General features: G+C 45.3%; 2 protein-coding genes across 2 annotated transcripts; both read right to left on the reverse strand.

Moving 5' to 3' along the window:
- Nucleotides 1-799: 799 nt before the first annotated feature.
- Nucleotides 800-11,894, reverse strand: KAT8 (lysine acetyltransferase 8). Its single transcript, XM_083473399.1, has 11 exons — nucleotides 11,455-11,894; nucleotides 10,182-10,256; nucleotides 9,206-9,381; nucleotides 8,945-8,998; nucleotides 8,679-8,843; nucleotides 7,945-8,034; nucleotides 6,884-7,024; nucleotides 6,184-6,277; nucleotides 5,441-5,591; nucleotides 5,079-5,233; nucleotides 800-2,260 (listed from the first exon to the last, which is right to left on the reverse strand). Exons 1-11 carry the CDS (start codon nucleotides 11,732-11,734, stop codon nucleotides 2,196-2,198), a joined length of 1,446 nt encoding a protein of 481 aa, XP_083329525.1. The 5' UTR covers nucleotides 11,735-11,894; the 3' UTR covers nucleotides 800-2,195.
- Nucleotides 11,895-13,767: 1,873 nt separating this feature from the next.
- LOC310691308 (uncharacterized protein) lies at nucleotides 13,768-21,960 on the reverse strand. The gene is made up of 2 exons (XM_083471043.1): nucleotides 21,592-21,960; nucleotides 13,768-19,871 (listed from the first exon to the last, which is right to left on the reverse strand). The coding sequence occupies exons 1-2, from the start codon at nucleotides 21,644-21,646 to the stop codon at nucleotides 18,685-18,687; spliced, it is 1,242 nt and encodes a 413-aa protein (XP_083327169.1). The 5' UTR covers nucleotides 21,647-21,960; the 3' UTR covers nucleotides 13,768-18,684.
- Between the last annotated feature and the right edge of the window lie 1,317 nt (nucleotides 21,961-23,277).

Genomic DNA, 23,277 nt, shown 5'->3' on the forward strand with positions numbered 1-23,277 from the left:
ACTCCCTTGAACCCTACAGGTTTAGAACTTAGACCAAATTCAGAATTTCACCTGGTACAGCTTATACCATGCTACAACAGAAGCTGCATCAAGGTGAATTGCCTCTTTGAGTTACAGATCAAGGAAGGCTGTCAGAGGAATTCCTGCTTCACTTTCTAAAGCAGTCACTCACTTCATGGTGTGTTTTTGTGTGTTTCTTTTCTAGAAACATAGGGGATGCGGGTGGCGCTGTGGGTTAAACCACAGAGCCTAGGACTTGTCGATCAGAAGGTTGGCGGTTCGAATCCCCGTGACGGGGTGAGCTCCCGTTGATGGTCCCTGCTCCTGCCAACCTAGCAGTTCGAAAGCACGTCAAAGTGCAAGTAGATAAATAGGTACCACTCCGGTGGGAAGGTGAACGACGTTTCCGTGCGCTGCTCTGGTTTAGCCAGAAGCAGCTTAGTCATGCTGGCCACATGACCCGGAAGCTCCCTCGGCCAATAAAGCGAGATGAGCGCCACAACCCGAGTCGGTCACGACTGGGCCTAATGGCCAGGGGTCCCTTTACCTTATTCTAGAAACATACATGAACAAGTCAGGATATCAGACGACACACTTGCACTCAACAGGGGCCTGCTTTGGCTCTCTTACTTCACAGTACAGGTAGTACAGCAATAAAGCAAACAGTGGCAGATTTCCAGGATCCTGAATATATGTTTCCAGTATGGCCTAAAGCCTCCATACCTTGCCCAGAACTTTCTTCCCCCACCCAAACCTGTGCTCAGCAGAATTCCATCGTTACACACGCAGCATAGAAAGATACTTTGTTTTGTTGTTTTATTAATTAAAATATTTTTGAAAAGTAAAAGAAAACACACTGCATACATGGATTATGAATCTAATATCTGTAGCAGAACCATCATGTGGACAGTTTCTCCCATAATATCAAATGCAGCCCCACCCCACTGATACCAACTTCCTTTTGAACTAGTCCCAGTGTAGAAGGGGTGCAAGCATATTGGTGAAAGGTGATGTGAAGAACAGCGGCAGCCTCCCTCTTCGGTTCCATTACTTCCACTGCGCTTTGTCCAAGAGAATGTCGATTCTTCTGAGAAAATTCCTTCTCATTTTATTTCTGGCAAAGGTAGCTCATACAATGGTAGGGCAACTTGTCAGAACCAACTAACCCACAATATCCCACTGTTCGGTTTCCTCCAGTTTGGAGGTTGTACATTCCCCTGGGCTAAGACAACAACCCCCTGGCAAGTAACAGCCCCCACCCCATCATATTTGCATTGAGAACCATCCCTTTTGATGTAGGGTCTCCGCAGAACATCAAAATCAACTAGGTCAACCCAAAAGGACAGATACCCTGTTAGCTACTACGCTACAGCTGCCAGGGATATTCTCAGGGGCAGGTGTGGCACAGTGACTTCTCAGCTGCTGTGTTTCTTGGAAATCCATGCTTTTAAATTCAGCCTCAAACCCAACTCTGCACAGTCGTGCTCTCATCTGCTGAGGGGATCATGAAGCGCTTCTGTGCACATTTCTGACAACGCCCCCCTTTGGCGTGCCACTCTCAAAACTCTTGACTGTGATGGATCTAAATTGCAATTTGACTGTGGAAAACTAAATTGCAACTACAATCAAGTTTTCTTTTTCCAAACGGTCATAGCTAAAAGCGAATCCCCCCCACCTGAAATTTTGCTGACTGACTGCTTCCCAAATACTGCCTCACGCGTGTTTACTGCCCCTGTTTAGCTCTACCTGCCTGACAATGGAAGTAGAGGCAGTCCAAGGTTTTGTGCTAGAGCAGCTCAGAAACGAAGGTTCCAGGGCCAGTGACAAACAAGAGATGAGAAGGTGTGTATCCCCTTCCTCTTCCGGTTAAGACAGAAGCCACCAATTCTACTACCCTACGAGAGCAAGACAGCAGGTTTCGCCAGAAGGAAGGAGTTTGCCATGCAGAATCAGAAAGGGACAGGAGGTGAGGTGAGGGTGGGGGAGGAAGTGGGAAGTCTTCACTCTAGTGGAGCACAGTAAAGTTGGCGTCACACTGCTAACACCCCTTCTCTCCCTGCCACCCTGAAAACATCTGTTCCAAGACATGTCTGATCAATGCAATACCAACAAGAATGCCTCAGACAATCTCTTAAAACGAAGGGTGGATGTGTATTGAAGCCGAGCTGCTTCCGTTGCTTAGATCAGTTTCTCCTTCACTTCTTGGAAATCTTGGCTTGCTTGTGTTTCGGAGGTGCCCATCGCAGACAGAGCGAATCCACTGGAGGGGAAGGAAGGGAAAAGCAAAGTCAATTGGTGTGCAGCAGGCACTTGAGACAGGTAGACAAGCAGCAGTGCTGCCTTTTAGTCAGCTAAGAATGCTGACACAAGCTTCTCAAAAAGGCTATCCCAGTTCAAAACGCTACTGTTTCCAGTAGAGTTTTTTAATGCTCTTCAGAAAAACAAGCAGCAGAATGCCAATATGAATGAAATGATGCCTTGGGATTGTAACAAAGGCAAATACTGATTACTGAGACAAATTCATTTTAGCTTCTATGAGAGCCTGTTTGCTGTTCTACCCATCCTGGAAACAACTGCATTTCAGAGAAGCAAATGATACTCCATCTTATCTTGAAAGTGGCTGATAATCAGCCTTCATTCCCCACCCTGCAGACTGCTCCTCTGCAACAACTGACAGCGAGCAGCTCCTTTGAAAAAAGAGAGAGGCTCAGAAGGAGAAACTGGCACTCTGTCTGCAGCTCCTCTTACATAACTGGCACTGACTGGTACGTCAGCAGCCACACCGGGGCAAACAATGCTTCTTTCAGCAGGGATCAAAACCTGAAACCACTGAAAGTGGTTCTGACTTCCTGACTTCTCACAAGGTGGTTCTGTGTTTGCACTCAGCAATGCCTGGCACACTCCATGACGGAATGAACAAAGCAAAAGCAGGATATGGGTGGTATCCAACTAGCTTTTGGCTGCACAAAGGATATTCCCCTCCCTCTTCTCTCCACTCTTCCCCATGTCTGCTCCAGAGGGTTAGGGTGAATCCCCAGTACAGAATCAGGAAGGTGCATGGGGAGAGGGAAGCCCTTGCGCTAGTGGATCTATTTAGTTGGATACTACCCAATTATCCCGGGAACAGATTTAAAGGTAGAGAACTGTACATGGGGAGAGGGGAGACAAATAGTCTATAAAGTTTGCATTCAGAATTGATTAAGCAAAGTAGTTAAGCCTGTCTGCATTTAAGTTGCACTGGTGATTCAGCTTCCAAGGAATATGAACATCTTATTGCAAATGTTATAGCAGCAGAAAGGACTGGAATTAGACATGCTATTTCCCAGCTCAGTTGTAACAGGAAAGAATACAGTATTAACTGAAAGGGACAAGTAGAAACACGTTAATTCTTTGTCATAAACATCTCCATTCTATGGTTTCTGAAATAGCCAGTCAGCATCCACATATTTTGAAGACTTGAAACAAGATGGGGGGGTGATATTATCTTGCTGTCAATTTTTGTCCCAAAATTTGCATACTTATATGGTGATCTTACAAACAGACATGCAATATAAGCTACTCTCATATGTATTGTATTGTGCTTGTTAAAGTGAAGCAGCTGACGAGACTGGCTGAGGTGGTGGAGTGACAAAGAATGGAATGTTTAGCTCCTTATGTAAGCAGTTTTCAGTCCAACTTCTGAGAGAAAATGAGGTTGTCAGTTTGAATGGCAATAAAACCTCATACAGGGCAGGGCAAAAACTGGGAGGAGGTTCCAAGTCACAGGGAAGCCAAAAAGGATGAGGAACTCAGAGACAAGGAGACTAAAATGAGGTGAGACTTGGCAAGATTAAGAATAAGGCATAAGGAAAATGGCAGGAGATTGAAGTATGCACCAAGCCCATCTCTGATTATCTCAAAGTACTAAAGGAGAAGAACTTTAATGTGTAGGGGGAAAACATGAAACTGAAGAAAGGAGCCAAAAAAGAAGAGCCGGGACTGTGCAAGACTGTTAGGAAGTCAGCAAAACCAGGATGTTTGGAGGACTGCAGCCTGTGTACAAGGAATCATAGAATCATAGAGTTAGAAGAGACCACAAGGGCCATCGAGTCCAACCCCCTGCCAAGCAGGAAACACCATCAGAGCACTCCTGACATATGGTTGTCAAGCCTCTGCTTAAAGACCTCCAAAGGAGGAGACTCCACCACACTCCTTGGCAGCAAATTCCACTGTCAAACAGCTCTTACTGTCAGGAAGTTCTTCCTAATGTTTAGGTGGAATCTTCTTTCTTGTAGTTTGGATCCATTGCTCCGTGTCTGCTTCTCTGGAGCAGCAGAAAACAACCTTTCTCCCTCCTCTATGTGACATCCTTTTATATATTTGAACATGGCTATCATATCACCCCTTAACCTCCTCTTCTCCAGGCTAAACATGCCCAGCTCCCTTAGCCATTCCTCAGAAGGCATCGTTTCCAGGCCTTTGACCATTTTGGTTGCCCTCCTCTGGACACGTTCCAGTTTGTCAGTGTCCTTCTTGAACTGTGGTGCCCAGAACTGGACACAGTACTCCAGGTGAGGTCTGACCAGAGCAGAATACAGTGGCACTATTACTTCCCTTGATCTAGATGCTATACTCCTATTGATGCAGCCCAGAATTGCATTGGCTTTTTTAGCTGCCGCGTCACACTGTTGGCTCATGTCAAGTTTGTGGTCAACCAAGACTCCTAGATCCTTTTCACATGTACTGCTCTCAAGCCAGGTGTCCCCCCATCTTGTATTTGTGCCTCTCATTTTTTTTGCCCAAGTGCAATACTTTACATTTCTCCCTGTTAAAATTCATCTTGTTTGTTTTGGCCCAGTTCTCTAATCTGTCAAGGTCATTCAAAAGCTCTAGCAACTCTAAAACCCTGAGAGGGCAATTCTGCCATTGTGACCTGACAACTCAAAAGACAACAGTAAGATCCAAGAGAGTGGGGTTTGGGCAGGTCTTATATGCCACATAATGATTTGAACTAGGCTGCCAATTCTTTGCTTTTGATTAAATGACTCCTGTAAATCACCGCCAGGTCTAGGATACAACTACTGCCCTTCCCATGGTACCTGTGATGGGAGGCTTCTTGTACTGGGCACTTTTGAGATGCTCCTCGACCAGCTTGGGTGTGACGCAGATGACATGCTGCCCCTTCCAGTACTTGACCATGTTCAGAGACTGCAGTGTACTGATGATGTCATTTTGCGTGATGCTTGTCATCTGACTGCACCGGGGAGTGGGGGGAAAGCAATGGGTAGGGGAGTGAAAAACAAGGCAAGGTCAGCGACTGGTAATTTTAACTGGGAGGTAATATGAAAACCACTCAGGACTGCTCAGAATAGAATATCACAGAAGCATATGTGCTACTCAGCAACAATGAGGAATTAGGGGGCACTGTTACATCTTACTAGCAATATGGATTCTTTCTCACCTGAGGTCTTTGATGGAGAGGGTGCCTCGGAAGTCCCGGAGGATCTCTAGCAAGACCCATGACCAGTAGCTACGGTAGCTCAACTTGCCCAGATCTGAGAGGGGCTTCTCTGGGGAGCCCACCGTGCTTTCCAGTTTGGAGAGCTCATAGCCTGAGGAACAAGAGCTTTAGGATTAATGTCAAGAAGCAGTCACAACTCAGAATCCAGACATCTCAAGAGCTATATGTTTGCAGCTGCTCCTCCTGGGTAAAGCTCGGATCCAGTAAAGACTCACTCTCAACTGAGCCCTCCAGAAGATCTTAGGGCACATACTCAGTTACCCCTAAAACCCTTTAACTTAACCAAGAGTGTGGGAGGTGTCAACATGTTAAAAAGAGCAGATTCCTCCCCACTTTTAGTTAGTGCAATTTTAAGGGTGGAAATTCTAAGTTCTAATTCAGATTAACTATTAAGTATTATCTATTCAAAAAACAAAAACATTCTAAGGCAGTTATAACTTTCTGAAAGCAATTACGGTTTAAAACATTATTCCATCTGGTGATATAGTACAGAATCAGAGGAAGCCAAATTATAGCAGATTAACTGAAGTGGAATACACGGGCGCATGTTGCACAAGTTACTTCTAGTCTGTTCTGGTTAAGTGAAGGCACTATCCTCATTTCCAGCAACTGGAAGAGATTAAGAGGTTGTGAAGCTACTTCTTTTGGTGGTTATCGCACATGACTGAAAGAATCAAACTTACTGAAAGCAATGAGGAACTTCCCATAGCCCCTTCTTTGGTATGGGGGCAAGGTGAGGATGCAGGCAACATTGTTGCCATCTGGTGACTCCTTCTCCTGGTGGCAGAAAATCAAACAAAGAAGTGAAACGAGGGAGCAGGGAATATTGTACTGGGCATAGGATTCATGCATCCTAAGTACCACAGCTTTCACTGTTTTGAAAGCAAGATCTGTTCTCACCAGCAGCCATTTCACCTGGTTACATTAGTGAGAGAGGTGATACAGCAAAGCTATTCTATTGGGCTAGCAGGAAGCAAGTGTCACTTAGCATCTCTCCGCCCCTAGTGGCCATAGTATTTAAATTCACTCATTTTCCTCTTTCACCCCACCCATCATCTCTTTGGAATTACATCTATTCAACTGTAAGGCATTATACTGTGAATTATCTTGAGTCTGTTAGCAAACAGATAACTTTGGTGATATCTCAGAACTCAAAAGGAGGATGAGGATGATTTCCAGCACACAATCGCCCTCCTCTCATCCATGGCAGAAGCAAAATAAGTAATACAAAATAAACAGACGTATGAGAATTTTCATTTTTTACTGGATTCAGAATCTAGTTTTAAGAACAGCAGTATCATGACTGCTCATCCTCCTTTTCACGCCCCTTCTAAAGTTCAGGTAGAACCCTCTCCCAACACTCATCCTATGCCAGGCCAGCACCTTGGAGAAGTAGCCGACAATATGAGCGCCTTGCCTGTCGACCTCAGTGAGAATGTAGAAGACAAAAGGCTCCACATCAAAGTAGAGAGTCTTGTGGTCTAGGAACAGTTTGGCTAAGAGACACAAATTCTGGCAGTAAATCTGGGGGAGAGAAGCAAACACCAGTAAATAAATAGAGCACAGCAGCAAGAAGAACATGGTGAGTGTATGTTCATTTCCCAATCCAGGAAAAGAGGTGCCCTATGGAGGATACCCCCAAAACCTTTAAATACCTCATCTTCCCGGAAAACATTATTTCATTTCAACCTGCAACTTTGTTCTAAGAAAATCCTCAACGAAGTTACAGAGTGCGATCAAATCTCCCCAATTTATTAAGTTACACACATAAAAAAATAAAAAAATCAAGAGGACATATTGCAATGTCTGAACTTGCAAAAGTCTGTACTCTTAGATGTTTTCAAGCCTAGCAACCAAGCTAAGGATCAGAGGCAAGGCTCTACATGAGAAAGTTGATCTTCTGGGCCATTTCCATGTTAAAAGTTCTCTGGCATACCTCACAGGCCTTGCGGTGAATGGTCTCTCACAATATTGGTGCTCTTTGCTCTCAGCTATTATCTTGCCTGTAATTAGGATATCACTGAGCACTGTGTAAGCAACCTAAAATTCCCATTCATCACGTAGGCAGTGATGGCCCTCAATTTCTCATGACCAGTAGGATTGGGTAAAGCTGTTTCTATATTGGATCACTCCCTTCTGAATAGATAGTGACACTAAGCCCCATTACTGGAAATCTCAGGAAATCTTTTCTATATGCGAGTGCTTCAACCTTGCCCATGTAAGTCTTCCCAAATCAAGAAACCAAAAGCTGCCACAATCACAAAGATACAGTAAGAGGAGTTCTGGAAGGAGCTTACATGTTAATGACTATTCATAGCCCGTTGGGAGAGATTAGGCTCATATTTGTAGAGGCATGGCTCTGAAATTATTTGGAAGATAGGTTGGATAGCAACTAACAGGTTTCTGATGTAGCAGAAAACAAAAACAAAAGCTGGGACCCCTACCTTGTGATCTTTGCCATCCACCTCATACACTGAAATGTTGTTTTTGCGGTAGATCTCCTTCCCTGGCGGCTGCCGCCACTGACACTGTCCCTGAACGAGAGAGAGATAGAGAGAGAGAGAGAGAGAGAGAGGAATCTGCATTTTTCTGAGCAATTCCACTGCTTGGGCTGCTCAATACAGCTTCAACAATTTCCCCAATTATCTGGGGAACAGATATCTGGCCAACAGCCTCTACTTTTCTTATTTGAGATTGGTACTGCTCATTTAGTTTTCCTAGTTGTAACACATGAATAAATAGGTATTAGAATTATTGAAATTGAATAATATCCTTCTGAAGGGAGGGGAAAACCAACAGCTTGGTAAGCTATCAACATCCAGCTCCCCGTTGTGGTCTCTCCCTTCCTCGACTACCAGTGCAGCAGCTTCTGACAAACCATATTCTACGGATGGAAGAAAAAAGCAGCAGAAACGGGCTTTTTAAAAAACGGTTTCCTTCACCCATGTCTTTTAAATTTTTATTATTCAAATGTTATGGATCTTTATTATTTTACTATTTTTATTTAAACTGCTTTGTGAAGTCCACCTGAAAAGCATAGAAATACTCTAAATAAATTAATTCTGAAGCTCTTGATATCTTCAGGGTGGTCCATCAATAAAAACATTAACTAAGAAGGCAGGTCTAGTCATACACCTCTATCCCCACACCCCCAACAGCACCCATTCCCTTTGCATACCAGATGATAGCGGTAAGTCTTCTCAAATTTCATGTACTTGAGGCAGTACTCGCAGATCCACAGCTTGGGCTGCTTCCCATAGTCCTCTGGGAATGGCGAGAAATACCAAGCGTCAATCTCATAGTTCCCAATATGGATTTTGTCTACGTATTTCACCTTGGTGATCTGAGGACACAAAAATATAGCTGGAGCCACAAAACACAGCTGTGCTCTTTTCTCTACTGAATTTTGGCAACAAGACAGGTCAAGTGCTAGTGAATACTCACTGCTTCGTGCTCCTTCTCCAAAGCTGCTGTGGTGGGATCCATCTCAGCATACGTCTGCAATGGAAAAAGACAGCAAGGTGGCCAAATGTTCAATTCCTAATTGGACAAGACTCCCTAAAAAAGCTATCTCCTAGTGCCAAACTGATGTTAGGAATAGCTCCAGAGGTACAACCAGACACCCTGGGTTTTTCCAGCCTTGGAACCGACACTCTGTAGTAGAGTACAGTTCAATCTCCCCAGCCGTGTATCCTCTGGCATCACCTTTTGCACATGGTTGATTTCATCATGTTTGCGCTTCTGGTTCCGAGTGATCTTGCGCTCTGGCTGTTCAGACAGTTCATTCATGTACTGGTCCGTGTTCTTCTGTACCGCATCTTTTACTGTCTTGGTGAGGGCCAGGCGGTTTTTGTCCACCCACTCATCCAGACGCCGGTTGACTGCAATTAGGAGAAGAAATATGTATCAGCCTTGGATCTTCCACCAATCACAAAAAGAGTTCGAAGCTGCTTCTTCAAACGTTATTCAGCTGAAGGTTAAAACATCTCCCATTCCATCCTTCCTTGATCTAAACAACTGGAGATCATTTTCCCTCCTACTAACAGCAGTATCACTCTAATAGTTCTCAGGTGTTTTATTTGTTCAGGTGACTGAAGAGATCACCTCTAAGAATATGGCATTTAACACTAGTTGCAATGAATTCAGGACAACAGTGGATGTAAATTCAAGAAAATTTTCATGTCTTTTTCTCTTGCAGAAAGGGCATAAAACACAGGAGTGCAACGGCTAACCTCCTTATTTGAAACTTCACTCCCTCCCTGGGCAAATTAATAATAATAATAATAATAATGTTATTTTTAGGAAACCTCCACAAAACAAGTATTTTTAAAAATCTGTCTATTCATCTAGGCTGCTGGTAATTTTTTGGCTCAGTGTAAGATACTTGGAAAAATATGTAATTTCAGTATAAGTTTCAACATTTGAGAAGTCTTGTTGCATGTGTAAAACGTAACAGGGACTCTGGAATGGGTTTGGAAGGAATTACCTGCTCTTATTCCAGGAGTAGCCTGTGTTGTGTCCTCCAGATGTCGCTGGACTACAACTCCCATCAACCCCAGCCAGCATGGGAGTCCAGCAACATTTGGGGGACATCATGTGGGCTACCTCTGGACCATAAAGGCATCTCACACTTCCTCCTCAACACATCAGCAGACATAGAGAACTTCAAAAAGATACTTACACCCAACATAGTGCACATAAAACTCCTCCCTGGCTTCTTGCTCATTGATCCGTGACTGGATCACTTCTGCAGAATCTGGAAGAAAGTCAACACTCAATATGGTTAATCTCAAATTAGGAAAGACTAAAAAAGAATCTAATAACAGTGTTTCACTCTGACACACCTCAGCCAAACTCCTTACAACCAACTAAGCTGCAAAAGCGGAAAGGATCTGTAACAGTTGGTCAAAGGTGCATGTGTGCATGCTTTATCAAAGCAAGAGCCCATTTGAGTAGCCCAAATATACTATTCTGCACTGGACAATAGAGCTCAATATATCACAGAATTTTAAAAGTTTCCAAGTAATAGGCACAAAATGGAAGTATGCCAAAGTGCCTTAGTCCATTTTTATTTCAGTAAGAAATAAATATTTCAATAAGAAATATTTCAATAAGAATCTTTCAGATCCAAACATGGCAAAAACACTGAGGGAAAATACAGATTGGGCACTCCAGAAGAGGAGCCAACCTATATACCTTTGATTTAGGGAGCCACAATGTTGCAGGAGTGCAGGTATGCAAAGAGAAGTCTTCACATAAATCTCTACAGTACTCTCTGAAAAGGCTGCTTTAAGGGATGATACAACACAGGAAGAACTAGAATACTGTATGCACTGGCTAAACCTGTGTACATCCCAAAGGGATGTCCAATAGCATTTAATGAGGTATACTCTTACGTTAGTGGGCACAGGATCACAGCCACAGGTCATCATTTTGACATCCTGCTGCTTGTTCTGAGGTGACGGCTTTGTCCACCAGGAACAGAACCTTTTAGTAGTGACCTCATGTTTTTGCTTGATTGGGTGAAGCGTTTTGAGCATTTTATAGCAACACATTCTAGTTTGTTCCATTTTGCTGCTGTGCGATATTACTTTGCCATGGGTTTCATTAGGCTCCCTCCCCCCTTGGAAACGTTTAAAACAATCAAAATTAAACAACAACAATGCCGGTAGTAGAAAAGCTTTGAATAAACAACAGCTGTCATAAGGAGTAATGCAGGGTCATGGAAGCCTCGGTGATGTAGCATAAGCGAGGAGCTTGTGGCCCCCTCCAGATGCTGCTGGACTACAACTCCCATCATCCCTGACCACTGGCCATGCTGGATGGGGCTGACGGGGAGACCAACGGCACCTGGACGGATCCACCACTGTCCTGGGGACAAGCATGAGGTGATTTTTTTTTGGGGGGGGGGAGAGATAAGGGAACCGCTCCTGTTGTCCTGGAGACGTACTTACGCCACGTCCCGTCCCCGCGCCGACACAGGTAAGTCTCCCCGATCTCCACGGTGACCTCGGCTTCGCGGGGCGGCGGCGACGACGAGGGCGCGCGGCTCTGGTTGGCCGGGCCCCCCGCGCTGCCTTGCCCCGGCGCCTCCTCTTCCTCTCGCCCCCCCGGCCCCAGGCGTCGTGGGTCCGAGCCGGGGGGGCTCCCCCTGTCCGTGCCGCCGCCGCCGCCTTCGTCGGCAGCGGAGGCCGAGGCCGCTTCGCCTCCTCCAGGCCCCGCAGCCGCTGCCATGACAACCGCCACCGCGAGAACTCGCGATCACAACCCACGCGCCCTTCCCCCCGCGACTAACGGTCCCGCCAACCGTCCAAGGCCCAAACCGGAAGTGAATTCTTCGGATTAAAACAAGAAACAAAAAAGAGGGGGTCACTGTCGTACGGAGGTGGCGCGCGAATATGACGCCTTGGGTCATGTGACGCAAGGCGCTCGCGAGAGGCCGCTCAGCGCGGCGGGACGTTGCTAGGAGACGGAGAACCCGCGTGAGCGCCCGTTCTAAGTCAGGTTAGGGGCTCCAGAACTATTAAGGTAAAGCCGCGGCCTTCTCCCAGCATGCACCGCGCCAGGCGCTTTACGCCTGGAGCTCTCTAGGCGACAATGCGCGCCCTGGAGATGGGGAGGCTGGGGAAGGTGGCCTTGCTTCCCCGAAATAAAACCGGGCACCGACTAGACTCCTGCTTCCAAGTTGGGGGTCACTTTGGGCTGAAATGGGCGCTGTAAATCTCAGCTGGTTTTTAAAAATTGTTCTTTTAGATCGCTCAGGAGTAAAAACAAGCCGCTCTCAGAAAAACTCTCCCCCCCCATGTGCTTCCCTAAGGCGGCAATCCTATGAACGCTTACCTAGGAGTAAGTCCCACTGAACTTGCCTCCAAGTCAATACGCTCAGGAGCAGTGCTGATTTACGCATAAGCTAAACAAGCTATAGCTGCCCCCCCCAAAAAAAATTAAAGAAAAAAAACCCCTGGATGTACATTTCCAAAATATAAGATAAAACACAAAATAAAACCTACATACAGCAAGTGTTTTGTGTTGTGTAGGCTCCTATGATGTAAGTAATGGTCTGCTAGCCTGCTCCTTAAAATATCACTCGTGCTCATTTCTATATACGATAGGGTGCCTACATTCTGCTATTTATAATTATTAGTAGTTTTAATATATTTCATGTTATAGCAAGTTTCTAGAGACTAAATTATCAGTCTTTGTAAATAGTGTTTCTAAAGGAACTTTTGCTATTGCCAAATGCCAATGTGTTTGCATTATTAAGTTGGTTATGAATAAAAAATCATTTTAAGTTAGAGCTTAATAATTATTTCACTATTAATATACTTGTTCTTAATTGTATTTCACTGTTAATATACTATTTCTTAATTGTATTTCAATTCAAAAATTACTTTGATAAAATACATATTTTGTTATGCGCAAATGGCCTTAGATATCCATTAGGTCCATAAATTACCATATATCATATATTCAACACAAAAAACAGCAACAATTTGTTGTTGACAAAGGACAGCTGGACATATAAAGGGCCCCATTACCCCTTCAGTAGCTTAGAGCCTCATCAAACCTAAATCCGGCCCTGCTCAGGAGTTATGAAGGAGGCAAGTGTAGTGCAGTGACTCACACAGAGATGCAACAGGCAGCCGTCCCAGAGGATGGGTAAGAGAACAGCCTCTGCACTGGGTATGCTTGTATGAGGTAGTCGCATCCAGTGCAAATTACCCAACCTTGCTCCTCCCAGCTGAAACTGAATGGAGCAAGCAAAGTCCAGAGCGTTATCTCATTCAGAGATGCAACACACACCTTACTCTGAAGATGTGTAACAGCTCTATCTCTTGCATTTCTATGCTTTATAGCTCAGTGTGCTTTTGTAAAATAAAAATCATGTTGGCATTAGCCACCTCAGTCTCAACTAGAAAAAGTGGGATACAGATATCTAATAAATAATGGAATGGGGATTTAATGCCCAATCAATTCTGATATGTACAAAGACCTGGATTACCTGCCCTGAATAAAGGCGGACTGGGAGAGAAATCCAAAATGATATTTTATGCAGAGCCACAGTAGGCATGCGTGTGTGCTTTGAATTCACAGAAAACCTTTTAAAATCGCAGTAAACAGTTGGGAATTGCTGCTCGAAGACCTCCTACAATATGTCTCAAAGACATTGTTCCAGAATGCACCACACTGGACTCCTCATAACTAAATAGAGTGTTATTTGTGGATAGAACAAACCCTGCGCTGCAGACAAAGCCAGAACATTAAGGTTGTGTGAAATTATGGTTTTTAATGAGCCATTAAAGGGGGGGGGGTTAGAAAGAAAACAGTCACAGTCTGAAACACAGTCAGTACAAAACTATTAAAACGCACAAGGCAGATATTCCACACAGCCTTTTTACTCTTTTGTGGAGGATAACACTAAGTAACTTAAGTTGTTATTATTTTCACCTAACACACTTAAATGGGAAAGTAGGTACCTCTATTGCTCCCTATTAACAGAGCCAGCAGAAATTAAAATAAGGCTTGAGTTGGTGTTATTAAAAACATACTTTGATTATTTTGGAGTAAAATGTTTGGAATCTGATTCCATATTGACCAGGTGCTGTTATGTCAAGTTTGGCTACATTTGCATTTGCAAATCTTTCTCAGATCTCTTGTAGGAATTGCCTTGTCTATCTTCTTTTTGATTTGTTAGCTTCACAATCTGGGCAACTGAGCATCATGCCATTTGGGGGAAGGGGCGTGGCTAGAGCAATTGCTTTGCATGCAGAAGGTCCCTGGTTCAATCCCGGACATCTCTAGGTAGTACTGGGAATGTGCCTTGTCTGAAATCCTTGAAATCCCTGTCTGACATCTTAGGATGTCTACCAGTCACTGTAGACAATATTGAGCTAGATGGACCAATGGTCTGACTCAGTGTAATGCAGCTTCCTGTGTCAATTTCTTTATTGCTTCAATTGCTGACTATAACATTTACTCACAGATCTGCTGAACCAGTTTGGATTTGCACAGAAAAATAAGGAGATGAGCAGAGTCAATCCCTCAAAATTGACTACAGAATAAATTACATGAAGCAGAGGAATTCAGCTGTCCTGGGGGTGCCTTCTTGTGTCCTCTCATAATTTTGCGCCCAGAGCCATGCCTCCCCCCCAAGCTATACCGCTGGAGGGTCAGTGCTGGAAGGATAGTTTGATGCTTACCTAGGGTTGCCATATTTCCAAAAGTGAAAATCCAGACACAAAAGCTGAGCTTTTTTGGCACAGTTGTTGAGCTTTTTGGGCAAAATCGCAAAAAAAGACGTTATTGAGCTGTTTTTAAGGGAAATCGGCAAAAATGACAATGTCGTTATGTCTGGATTTTCCTGGACATTTTCCCAATTCTGGTTAATCCTGGTTACCTAGAAGGAGGCAAGGCAGTGAGGAGTGGCAGACTGGCTCTGCTGCATGCCATTAGGAAGGCAGGAAAGCCCTGCAGCCCTGCCTGTGCTGCTGGGCGCTACTGAAATGTAACCCCTGGAAATTGCGAGGGAATGAAAGAAAGGGAAGGGAACCGCCCTGAGACCTGCGGGTATAGGGTGGTATACAAATTTAATAAATAACAACCATAATAAAAATAACAGTAGTTCCCAAGACTGTTGCACTTAATCTCCATGGCTGCAGCGGGGATGCAGGCCCATCATTACAACATTTTCCTTAGAGTGCTTTGTTGGAACCTCAGGGTTTTGCTGAACACTATTTAAGAAAGGCTGGCCTCAACAATGGGTGTTTCACTCTAGCCTCCTTTATGTCTAATTGGCCAGATCTGCTTTCCCAAATGTCTATCACAACTATGACCTCATTCATTGGCTAAAAACACAGAAAGGCAGGGGCAATCTACTTTCTCAAAAACAAAACCACAACTCACCACCGAAGACCATGCCTAGTGTTGACGTTCCTCAAGTCTTGGGTTCCTCAAGTGCTTCTGTTTTTTTTTTAAATGCAAGCTGGGAATTTGGAGAGTACGTCTCATCTGGGGGAATGGCTACTGTCCTTGCCCTCCCTGCAGATGGCCATGATTGTTTGCTACTCACTTAGCTCACTCCATCTTTCGAATGTCTTACCCAACACAGTGAAGTCTGCTTTCACTGGCTGTCTGAGGTACGTCTGAGCATTTAATACTCACCCTGTGGTGATTTCACCACAGCTGCTTTGCCTGCTGGAATCCAGTGGAACTGACCTCCAGGTAAGTGGCTTAGGGTTTGCATGCCTGCTATTCATTCAACTGTAGAACAGCTTTGCTTTTCCATCCTAGTCCTCATGAAATTCTGACCTTGTGAAGATCTTTGTGATTCAAGGAAATTCTCTGCTGGAAAGGACAAACTCCTCAATTAAATGACTTCTTGCTCAAATGAGTCTTTTTGGAGAAGGGAGGAAGAGCTTTAGTTCAGCAGAACTTTGTTTTGCATAAAGGAGGCCCCAGGTTCATTCCCGGGCATCTCTGAAAACCTAGAGCAGAAGCTTTCAACCTTTTTGGGTCCACGGCTCCCTTGACCAACTACAGTCTTTCTGTGGCACCCCTGTGGGGCTCAGGAGCCCAGTTATGTCACCCCTTGTCTTCAGAGCGGGCAGCCTCTCACCCCTTTTCGAGCACCCTCCCTTGTGGTGTGTTCCCTCAGCTTCCTCTCTCCTCTCCTTGGGAATCATCTAGGCAGCCACAGCTGCTGCCCCTGGTCTCTGAGCCGCTGGTCCCAAAGAGAGATGCCTCCTCACACTGCCTCACAGGGGCTTTGGAAGCACCCTCTGGCCAGCTCCAAAGGCACCATTCGCCTAGGGTGCTTGTATCCAGGGCTGCTGCAACGAATAGCTGTACAAGTCTTTCGGAGGCAGAGATGCGAGAGGGCATCAGAGGGAGAGAGGGAAGAGGGACAGAGGCCAGTGTTGCCCACAACACCCCTGACCATCATTCAAGGAATCCCAGGGTGCCATGACACACTGGTTGAAAACCACTGACCTAGAGAACTACTGCCAGTCAGTGGAGGCAAAACTGAGCTAGAGGGGCCAATGTTCTGACTCGGTATAAGGCTGCTTCCCATGTTCCTAATTCTCACAATCCAGCCAAAGTTAACAACTTAAAAGTCTGAGTATAGCGGGAGAAACAATGAACTGCTCTCTGTTGAAATAGGTGGAACTTGATGTGTTTGGCTTAGGCAGGATCATACCCAGTTTCCCCCCTCCAAGGTAACTGTCTAGCAGTTTTGTGTCTGCCAGGAGGACAAAGGAACCACACTTTGCTGTTTTTTTGACCCTAAATGTGGCCCTCTAGTTATCTCTGTTTGACCCTTGAGACTCCCCAGACCATGTTGGTCAGACTGGAATGTGCTCTTTAACTGTTATAATGTCTCTTACTTGCCTGGACTGAGAAGTAAGTTTGTGCGTGTACCATTTCTTGGTGACTTTTGCTTGGCTGGAATGTAGTCACATCTGTTGAAGCCCTCCCTTCCATGCTGCAGCCCAAAGGTTGTCCATGAGGGAACGAGGCCCTGGGACTGGAAAAAGGTCCCCCAGCCTGATCGAGAAGAATCAAAACACTACCAAACCCTTTGTCATGTAAATACAAAACTGATAACAACACAAACAACATAACAGGCTGTATGTAACTATATAAATTCTTTTTCAAATGCGATTCAACATATATCAAAATATATGGTTCTATAGACCAACTTATCATATAAACAAAACGTATTATGAGAAATTAAAGTCCAGCAGATAGACCAGGAAATACAATCTACAGTATTCCGTTCTTACATTAGCAATATCCACGGTGTGGAATTATTATATCAATCTTGTAGTGTTCCATGTGAAGATGCTTTTAAGAATCTAGCGTTCCTTGTATGCAGGTATCAGACATGCAGAAAATAAGCTCGGGGTCGAATAACTAGTTAGCATGCCAGAGTCTCGTTCGTTATTGGAATTAACCAGACAAATCGCTCCACCGACTAAGAACGGCCATGCACCACCACCCACAGAATTGAGAAAGAGCTATCAATCTCTCAATCCTTTCCGTGTCCGGGCCAGTTGAGCTTTCTGGCATGCTAACTAGTTATGCAACCCCTGAGCTTATTTTCTACATGTGCCATTATTCTTATATAGTTACATGCAGCCTGTTACGTTGTTTGTGTTGTTGATCTAGAAGAATGGCTTATTCAGTTGGACTCTGCAGTGAGAACTGGACAACATTTGAGGCTACCATGGTTATCCTAAAGACCCAACAACAGTCAAAATGCATTTTCTCTCAACCAAGATGGATACCCACAGTATTTCACATGCTGGCTCTGTAGGGATTGCCTTGAATACCAAACAGGGGGGCCGATCCCCATTAAAACCAGTAGAATTTTTTACCTCAGAGCTTGTTTGCTGTTCTCCTCCATTTGATAACAGAAATGCATTCTCAGAATGACCTTCACAACACTGGTGGAAAAAACATCCTCAAAAGATTAACTGGCTGTCTCTTAGATAATATGGTAAAGAACTGCACACTATGATTTTGCCTTTCCTTGAGAAATGAAACAAGGCCTAGCAAATACACACTTGCCTAACTTATTCGGCAATACTGCAAACTAAGAAGGAAAAGGAGAAAAAGAGGCCCTCGCGAAATCCGTTTGCCTGTCCTCAAAACAAGACGGAAAGGACAAATGCTGCAAGGGAGCTGCTGGAGGATACCAGGAATACCCTCACGGAACGGAAAGGCACAGTTATCAGTAGTGAACCGTTTTGAGTTCCATACCCCTCATAAAACAATGCATGGGCAGTAACGGAATCACTGCAGTGGTCAACATTTCCCTCTGAAACAAGATCTCAGGTTGCCGCTGTCCTTGGTGCTACTGCATATTTACACTAGTCTGGGACCCCCCTGAAGCAAAGCGGCCTTGATTTCCCCAGCCCCTTTCCCAATGACAAGCCATGAATGCTAACCCTCGTCATTTCAGGAAACAGCTCCTCTACAGGAGGATGGAACGAGTCTTGTGAGCCACTGACTGTCTTTATGCCACTAGAATGACCCATGGAGGTCCCAGGAACCGCTTCACACCTTAGCAATGAGAGGCTAAACCAGACAGGCTACAGAGTTACCAAATCTGGCACTGCATGATGCCTTTCATTGGAAGCCAGAGGACCTGAAGCCCCAAAGGGCAGCGGCCTGCTCCAGCTCTATGAGAGCAGCACGTTAACACTGGGGCCCAAGGTGAGCACAGACACCTGTTCCTCCCCAGGGTGGACGTGGGCCACGTGGCGCGGGAACTGCTGCTTGTACCGGAAGGTCTTCCCGCAAGCCGAGCAGGCGTAGGGTTTCTCGCCCGTGTGGATCCTCTGGTGTTTGACCAGCTTGGAGTTGACGTAGAACCCTCGGCCGCACTGGGCACACTTGTAGGGTTTCTCCCCGGTGTGGATGCGCTGGTGCTCGATGAGGGAGGAGCTCTGGGAGAAGCACTTGCCGCACTCTTCGCAGCGGTAGGGCCGCTCGCCGGTGTGCACCCGATTGTGGGAAACCAGGTGGGTCTTCTTCTTGAAGCACTTCCCGCAGAGCGGGCAGGGGAAGGGCTTCTCCCCGGAGTGGGTGCGCTCGTGCTTCAGCAGGTTGGAGCTCAGGGAGAAGCGCTTCCCGCAGAGGGTGCAGGTGTAGGGCTTCTCCCCGGAGTGGGTGCGCAGGTGCTTCACCAGGTTGGAGGTGCGGCTGAAGGCCTTCCCGCACTCCCGGCAGGGGAAGGGCGTCTCGCCGGTGTGGGTGCGCTGGTGTTCCGTCAGGGCGGAGCTCCGGCTGAAGCCCCGCCCACACTCGGGGCAGGCAAAGGGCTTCTCGCCGGTGTGGATCCTCTGGTGCCCCATCAGGGTGGAGCTTTGGGAGAAGCGTTTCCCGCACACGTTGCACACAAAGGGGCGCTCCCCGGTATGGATTCTCTGGTGTTCGATGAGCACAGAGCTCTGCGAGAAGCTCTTCCCGCACTCGGTGCAGTGGTAGGGCTTCACCACCGGCTTGCGGGGGGCAGGGGGAGGAGGAGGTTCCAGGATACCCAAAAGGTTGATAAAACCTGGAGGATCATAGGAAGTCTCCTTTGCCCGGCGCTTTCTCACCTGGCTCCTCCATCTCTGTTCCTCTACCTTTGGCTGACTGTTGCAGTCACTGGGACTCTGGGAATTGTTTGGAGGATGTGGCTCGTCCTCTGTTGTGTCCTCACCATCTCGGTCCATCAGGTGTCTTCCAGCACCTCTGCTGCTCTTTGGTGCTTCTCCTCTCTGCTCAGTGCTCAAAGTCATTTCCAGCGCCTGCACCTCTCCTCTTCCTTCAGGGACTTCTATTCTGAGATCTTCTGCCTCCATCTGGCTTTCAAATCCAGCATCTGCTGAGAGGAACAAAGCAGAAGAAGTAGAACCTGTGAAGGGAACTGACTAGCTAGGTAGTGAAGAATATTCACTGCAATATCCCTTTTGAGAACAAAGAAGCCACTGACACATTACTATGGAAAGCTATCTTAGGGTGCTGAGATTCAGCCACTGACATGCCAGCTTACAGTGCTCAGGGAGCTTTTCCTAGGATGAGAGAACATTCAGGGCCATATGTCTATGTTCTTTATCATACTTTACCTCCACCCCGATTGCCTGGGTTGCTAAAGTATGAACCTGGATCAAATCACTAAATTAAATGCCAGTCTCAATCTTGAGAAAATTTTAATAATACAGTACATAGCAAAGCAAGGGAAAGTTTCAAGGGGATAGGAAAGGAAAACCTCCACAAGCTTGAAACAGACAGGCAGGACAGAGCACCCTCTGATAAAGAGTGGGGAACACACTGCTTGTCTTGCCAAAGTAGTTAACTGCATCTCCAAAACGGTAGTAAGGATATAGGAACTTTGAATCCCTCAATGGGAATGGGAATGAAAATGACAAAGGGTGTGATAGTTGCCAAGCATCCTATTTTTAAAACACCCCTTAAAAATGTTTTATTGTTCTAGAATACCCAGCTCCACAGAATATAACCAAGGTTTCCCCACCAACGTATTGTTCCCATTCCAGGGTGTTTTAAAAGCAGTATTTTCCAACCACACAAATTCCCTGTCAGATCCCCATACCATCCCTGTCATTTAAGTGCTTTAACACATACAGTGGTGCCTCGCAAGACGAAAAACCCACTAGACGAAAGGGTTTTCCGTTTTTCGATGCGCTTCGCAAAACGAATTTCCCTATGGGCTTGCTTCGCAAAACGAAAAAGTCTTGCGAGTCTTGCGATTTTTTCGCTCCCCCCCCCCTTTTTCTAAGCCGCTAATAGCCTTTTAGCCGCTAAGCCTTTAATAGCCGCTAAACCGCTAATAGCGCTAATCCGCTAATAGGGTTGCTTCGCAACGGATTAAGACTCGCGGAACGGATTAATTTCGTCTTGCGAGGCACCACTGTACTGGCCTCCCACTCACCCATTTTTCCAACTTCAAATTATCAGGTTTCCGGCTGCACACCAAAACAAACCCGTATCTCATTCCAGATTTCCAGGAAATTTTTTGATCTAAGTTCCAGAATGGGTGCTTTGTTGATCTCAAAAAATACAGGTATAATGATTTTCAATCCTATTTATCACACCATACATTGTGATAATGCATCAAGTTTTCAAAGTGCAGAAAACGGTGTCTTTTTTTGGGGGGGGGGAGTCCTGTGCATCTCTAAAGCTGCCTAACTTATTAGTATAACCGCTCACACAAAAAAGATTAAGTTGAATATTCTTTTTATCCCATGCATCTCCATTAACCTGGGTATGTAAGATACCCACTAAAATCTATGCATTCATGCACGTTCATAATGTTTCTGCCCTGAACACCTATAGCTGTGCAACCCAGAAAGCCTGTGCTTCCAGAATTTTGACACTAGCTGCCTTTAACAAAAAAAGGAATTGGCTTGCTTGCTCCTTTTTTCGTTTGTTCGGTGGGGCAGAACGCGATCGCGAACCCTTCACTCGGGGGATTTTATTTTTTTAAATTGCAACCTAACATTGAGGTTCTGGCTGCACCCCACTGCACCCCTTTTCTTTTTCCAACGCTGCTCCCTAACGGAGATTTGCCCTCCCTTACTTACCTTGGTCGGGGGATTCCTCCCTCCCTTCCGCACCTTGCGAGCTCTCCCCTTCCATCTTCGGGGATGCTTTTCTCACGAACTCCCCACTGCAGACGGAAGCCAGGTCCGTTGCAAAAAAAACCCACCACCCGCGGGCAGCAGTTGCCACAACCTGCAGGCTGGCGAGTCGGTAACGCCAGCGGAGGAGGAGGGAGCCCAGAGATGACGTCACATCCTCACTGGCGTCCACGTGATGCAGGGGGAACCTGGACCAGAGGGGAGGGAGGGGGGATCCTGGAGGCGGTTGCCGGGATACCGGAGGGAACGCGCGAGGCCTAGAGCCTCCTGGAGCCCGAACTTGCTTTTGTCGGGGGCGCAGATCCGGGAAAGGGGTCCCTTGTTTTAGACGGCCAAAGGAAACAAAGGAAGACGCTGTTTGCTATATCCACGTAGCTAACAGAATGAACAAGCCCTCCTCTTTCGTATTAAAAAGGGAAATCCACTAGGTTGGGGTTGGAGAGGCTTTCACCCCCCCATAGTTGTCTGTACGATAAATCATTTAATGTGCCAAAACGAACAGAAGTTATTAATATTGCAGCTGTTGCAAAAGGATATTATTATTTTGACCGGAATGTACTTGAAACCAGGAATTTTGGAACGCAGAAATAAAGAAAATCACCAAACCATCAGTTCTGGCAGGTGGGGGAAGGGCACCTAAATTATTTAATTTGGTATTTGAATGATTGGTATTAGCAACTGTATTATAATTTGACATTGTTATAATGACACTATTATTGGACTGTAATTGAAAATTAATAAAAATAATCAAAAAACGTTACCTGTACATTTTAATCTATCAGTCTACCTACTTTCAATTCTATTAACATTTAACTGTTTTGTGGTTATTGTTCCTTCCCCGCCCACCCCCGTTTTTAGCTATTCCTATTTTATCTGTGAGCCTGCCCCCCCCATCAGAGAAAATAGCAGAGATATATGATATTCGGATGAAGGGGCAGTTTACTAAATAAATAAATAAAATTTGTGTCACCGTGATCTCTGAAGGGCAATATATAAATTTAATGAATAAATAATAATAGTACCAGCTTCTTGTGAAGCAGAGGGCTTTTTTTTTTTTTTTTGCTGGTGCAATTCCAGCTGAAACGCAAGAGGCACCATCTATATTTGGTTTGTTTGTCTAATTAAAAGTATTTTTATAAGCTGCATAGTTTAGCTTTAAAAAAAAGTTTAGCTGTGCCCTCCCAAAGTGATGCACATTAACAATAGTAATGCAGGCACTTCTGAAAGGAATATGCTGCTAAGGGAAGCTGCTCTGGTTAAGCCATTCAAAGCCTTCATTGAAGGTAGGGGTGAAGAAAAAGGTATTTCCGTTTTGCTTAAGTGCCTGAACAAGGTGCAAGTCATTTGAAAGTAAGTTCCACAGCTGTCAACCACCACCAAAAGGCCTTGTCTCTTGAGCTTGCCAGCAGGTGCGTGAACATCACCTGTCAAGCCAGTCTTTGGATGAAGGGCAGTATACAAATTTAATGAACCAAATAATCAGAATGCGTCCTGATGCATTTTAATTATTGTTTTGCACTAGTTTCTTTATTTTGATCTGTATGTTTTTACATGTTGCAAGTCACCTTGAATCCTGACTTGGGAGAAAGGTGGGATATAAATGTGTTAAATTTTTAAAAATGTCCTGCT

This window comes from Podarcis liolepis, assembly GCF_965112155.1.
Source record: "Podarcis liolepis genome assembly, chromosome: 13".
NCBI classification, from domain to species: Eukaryota; Metazoa; Chordata; class Lepidosauria; order Squamata; family Lacertidae; genus Podarcis; species Podarcis liolepis.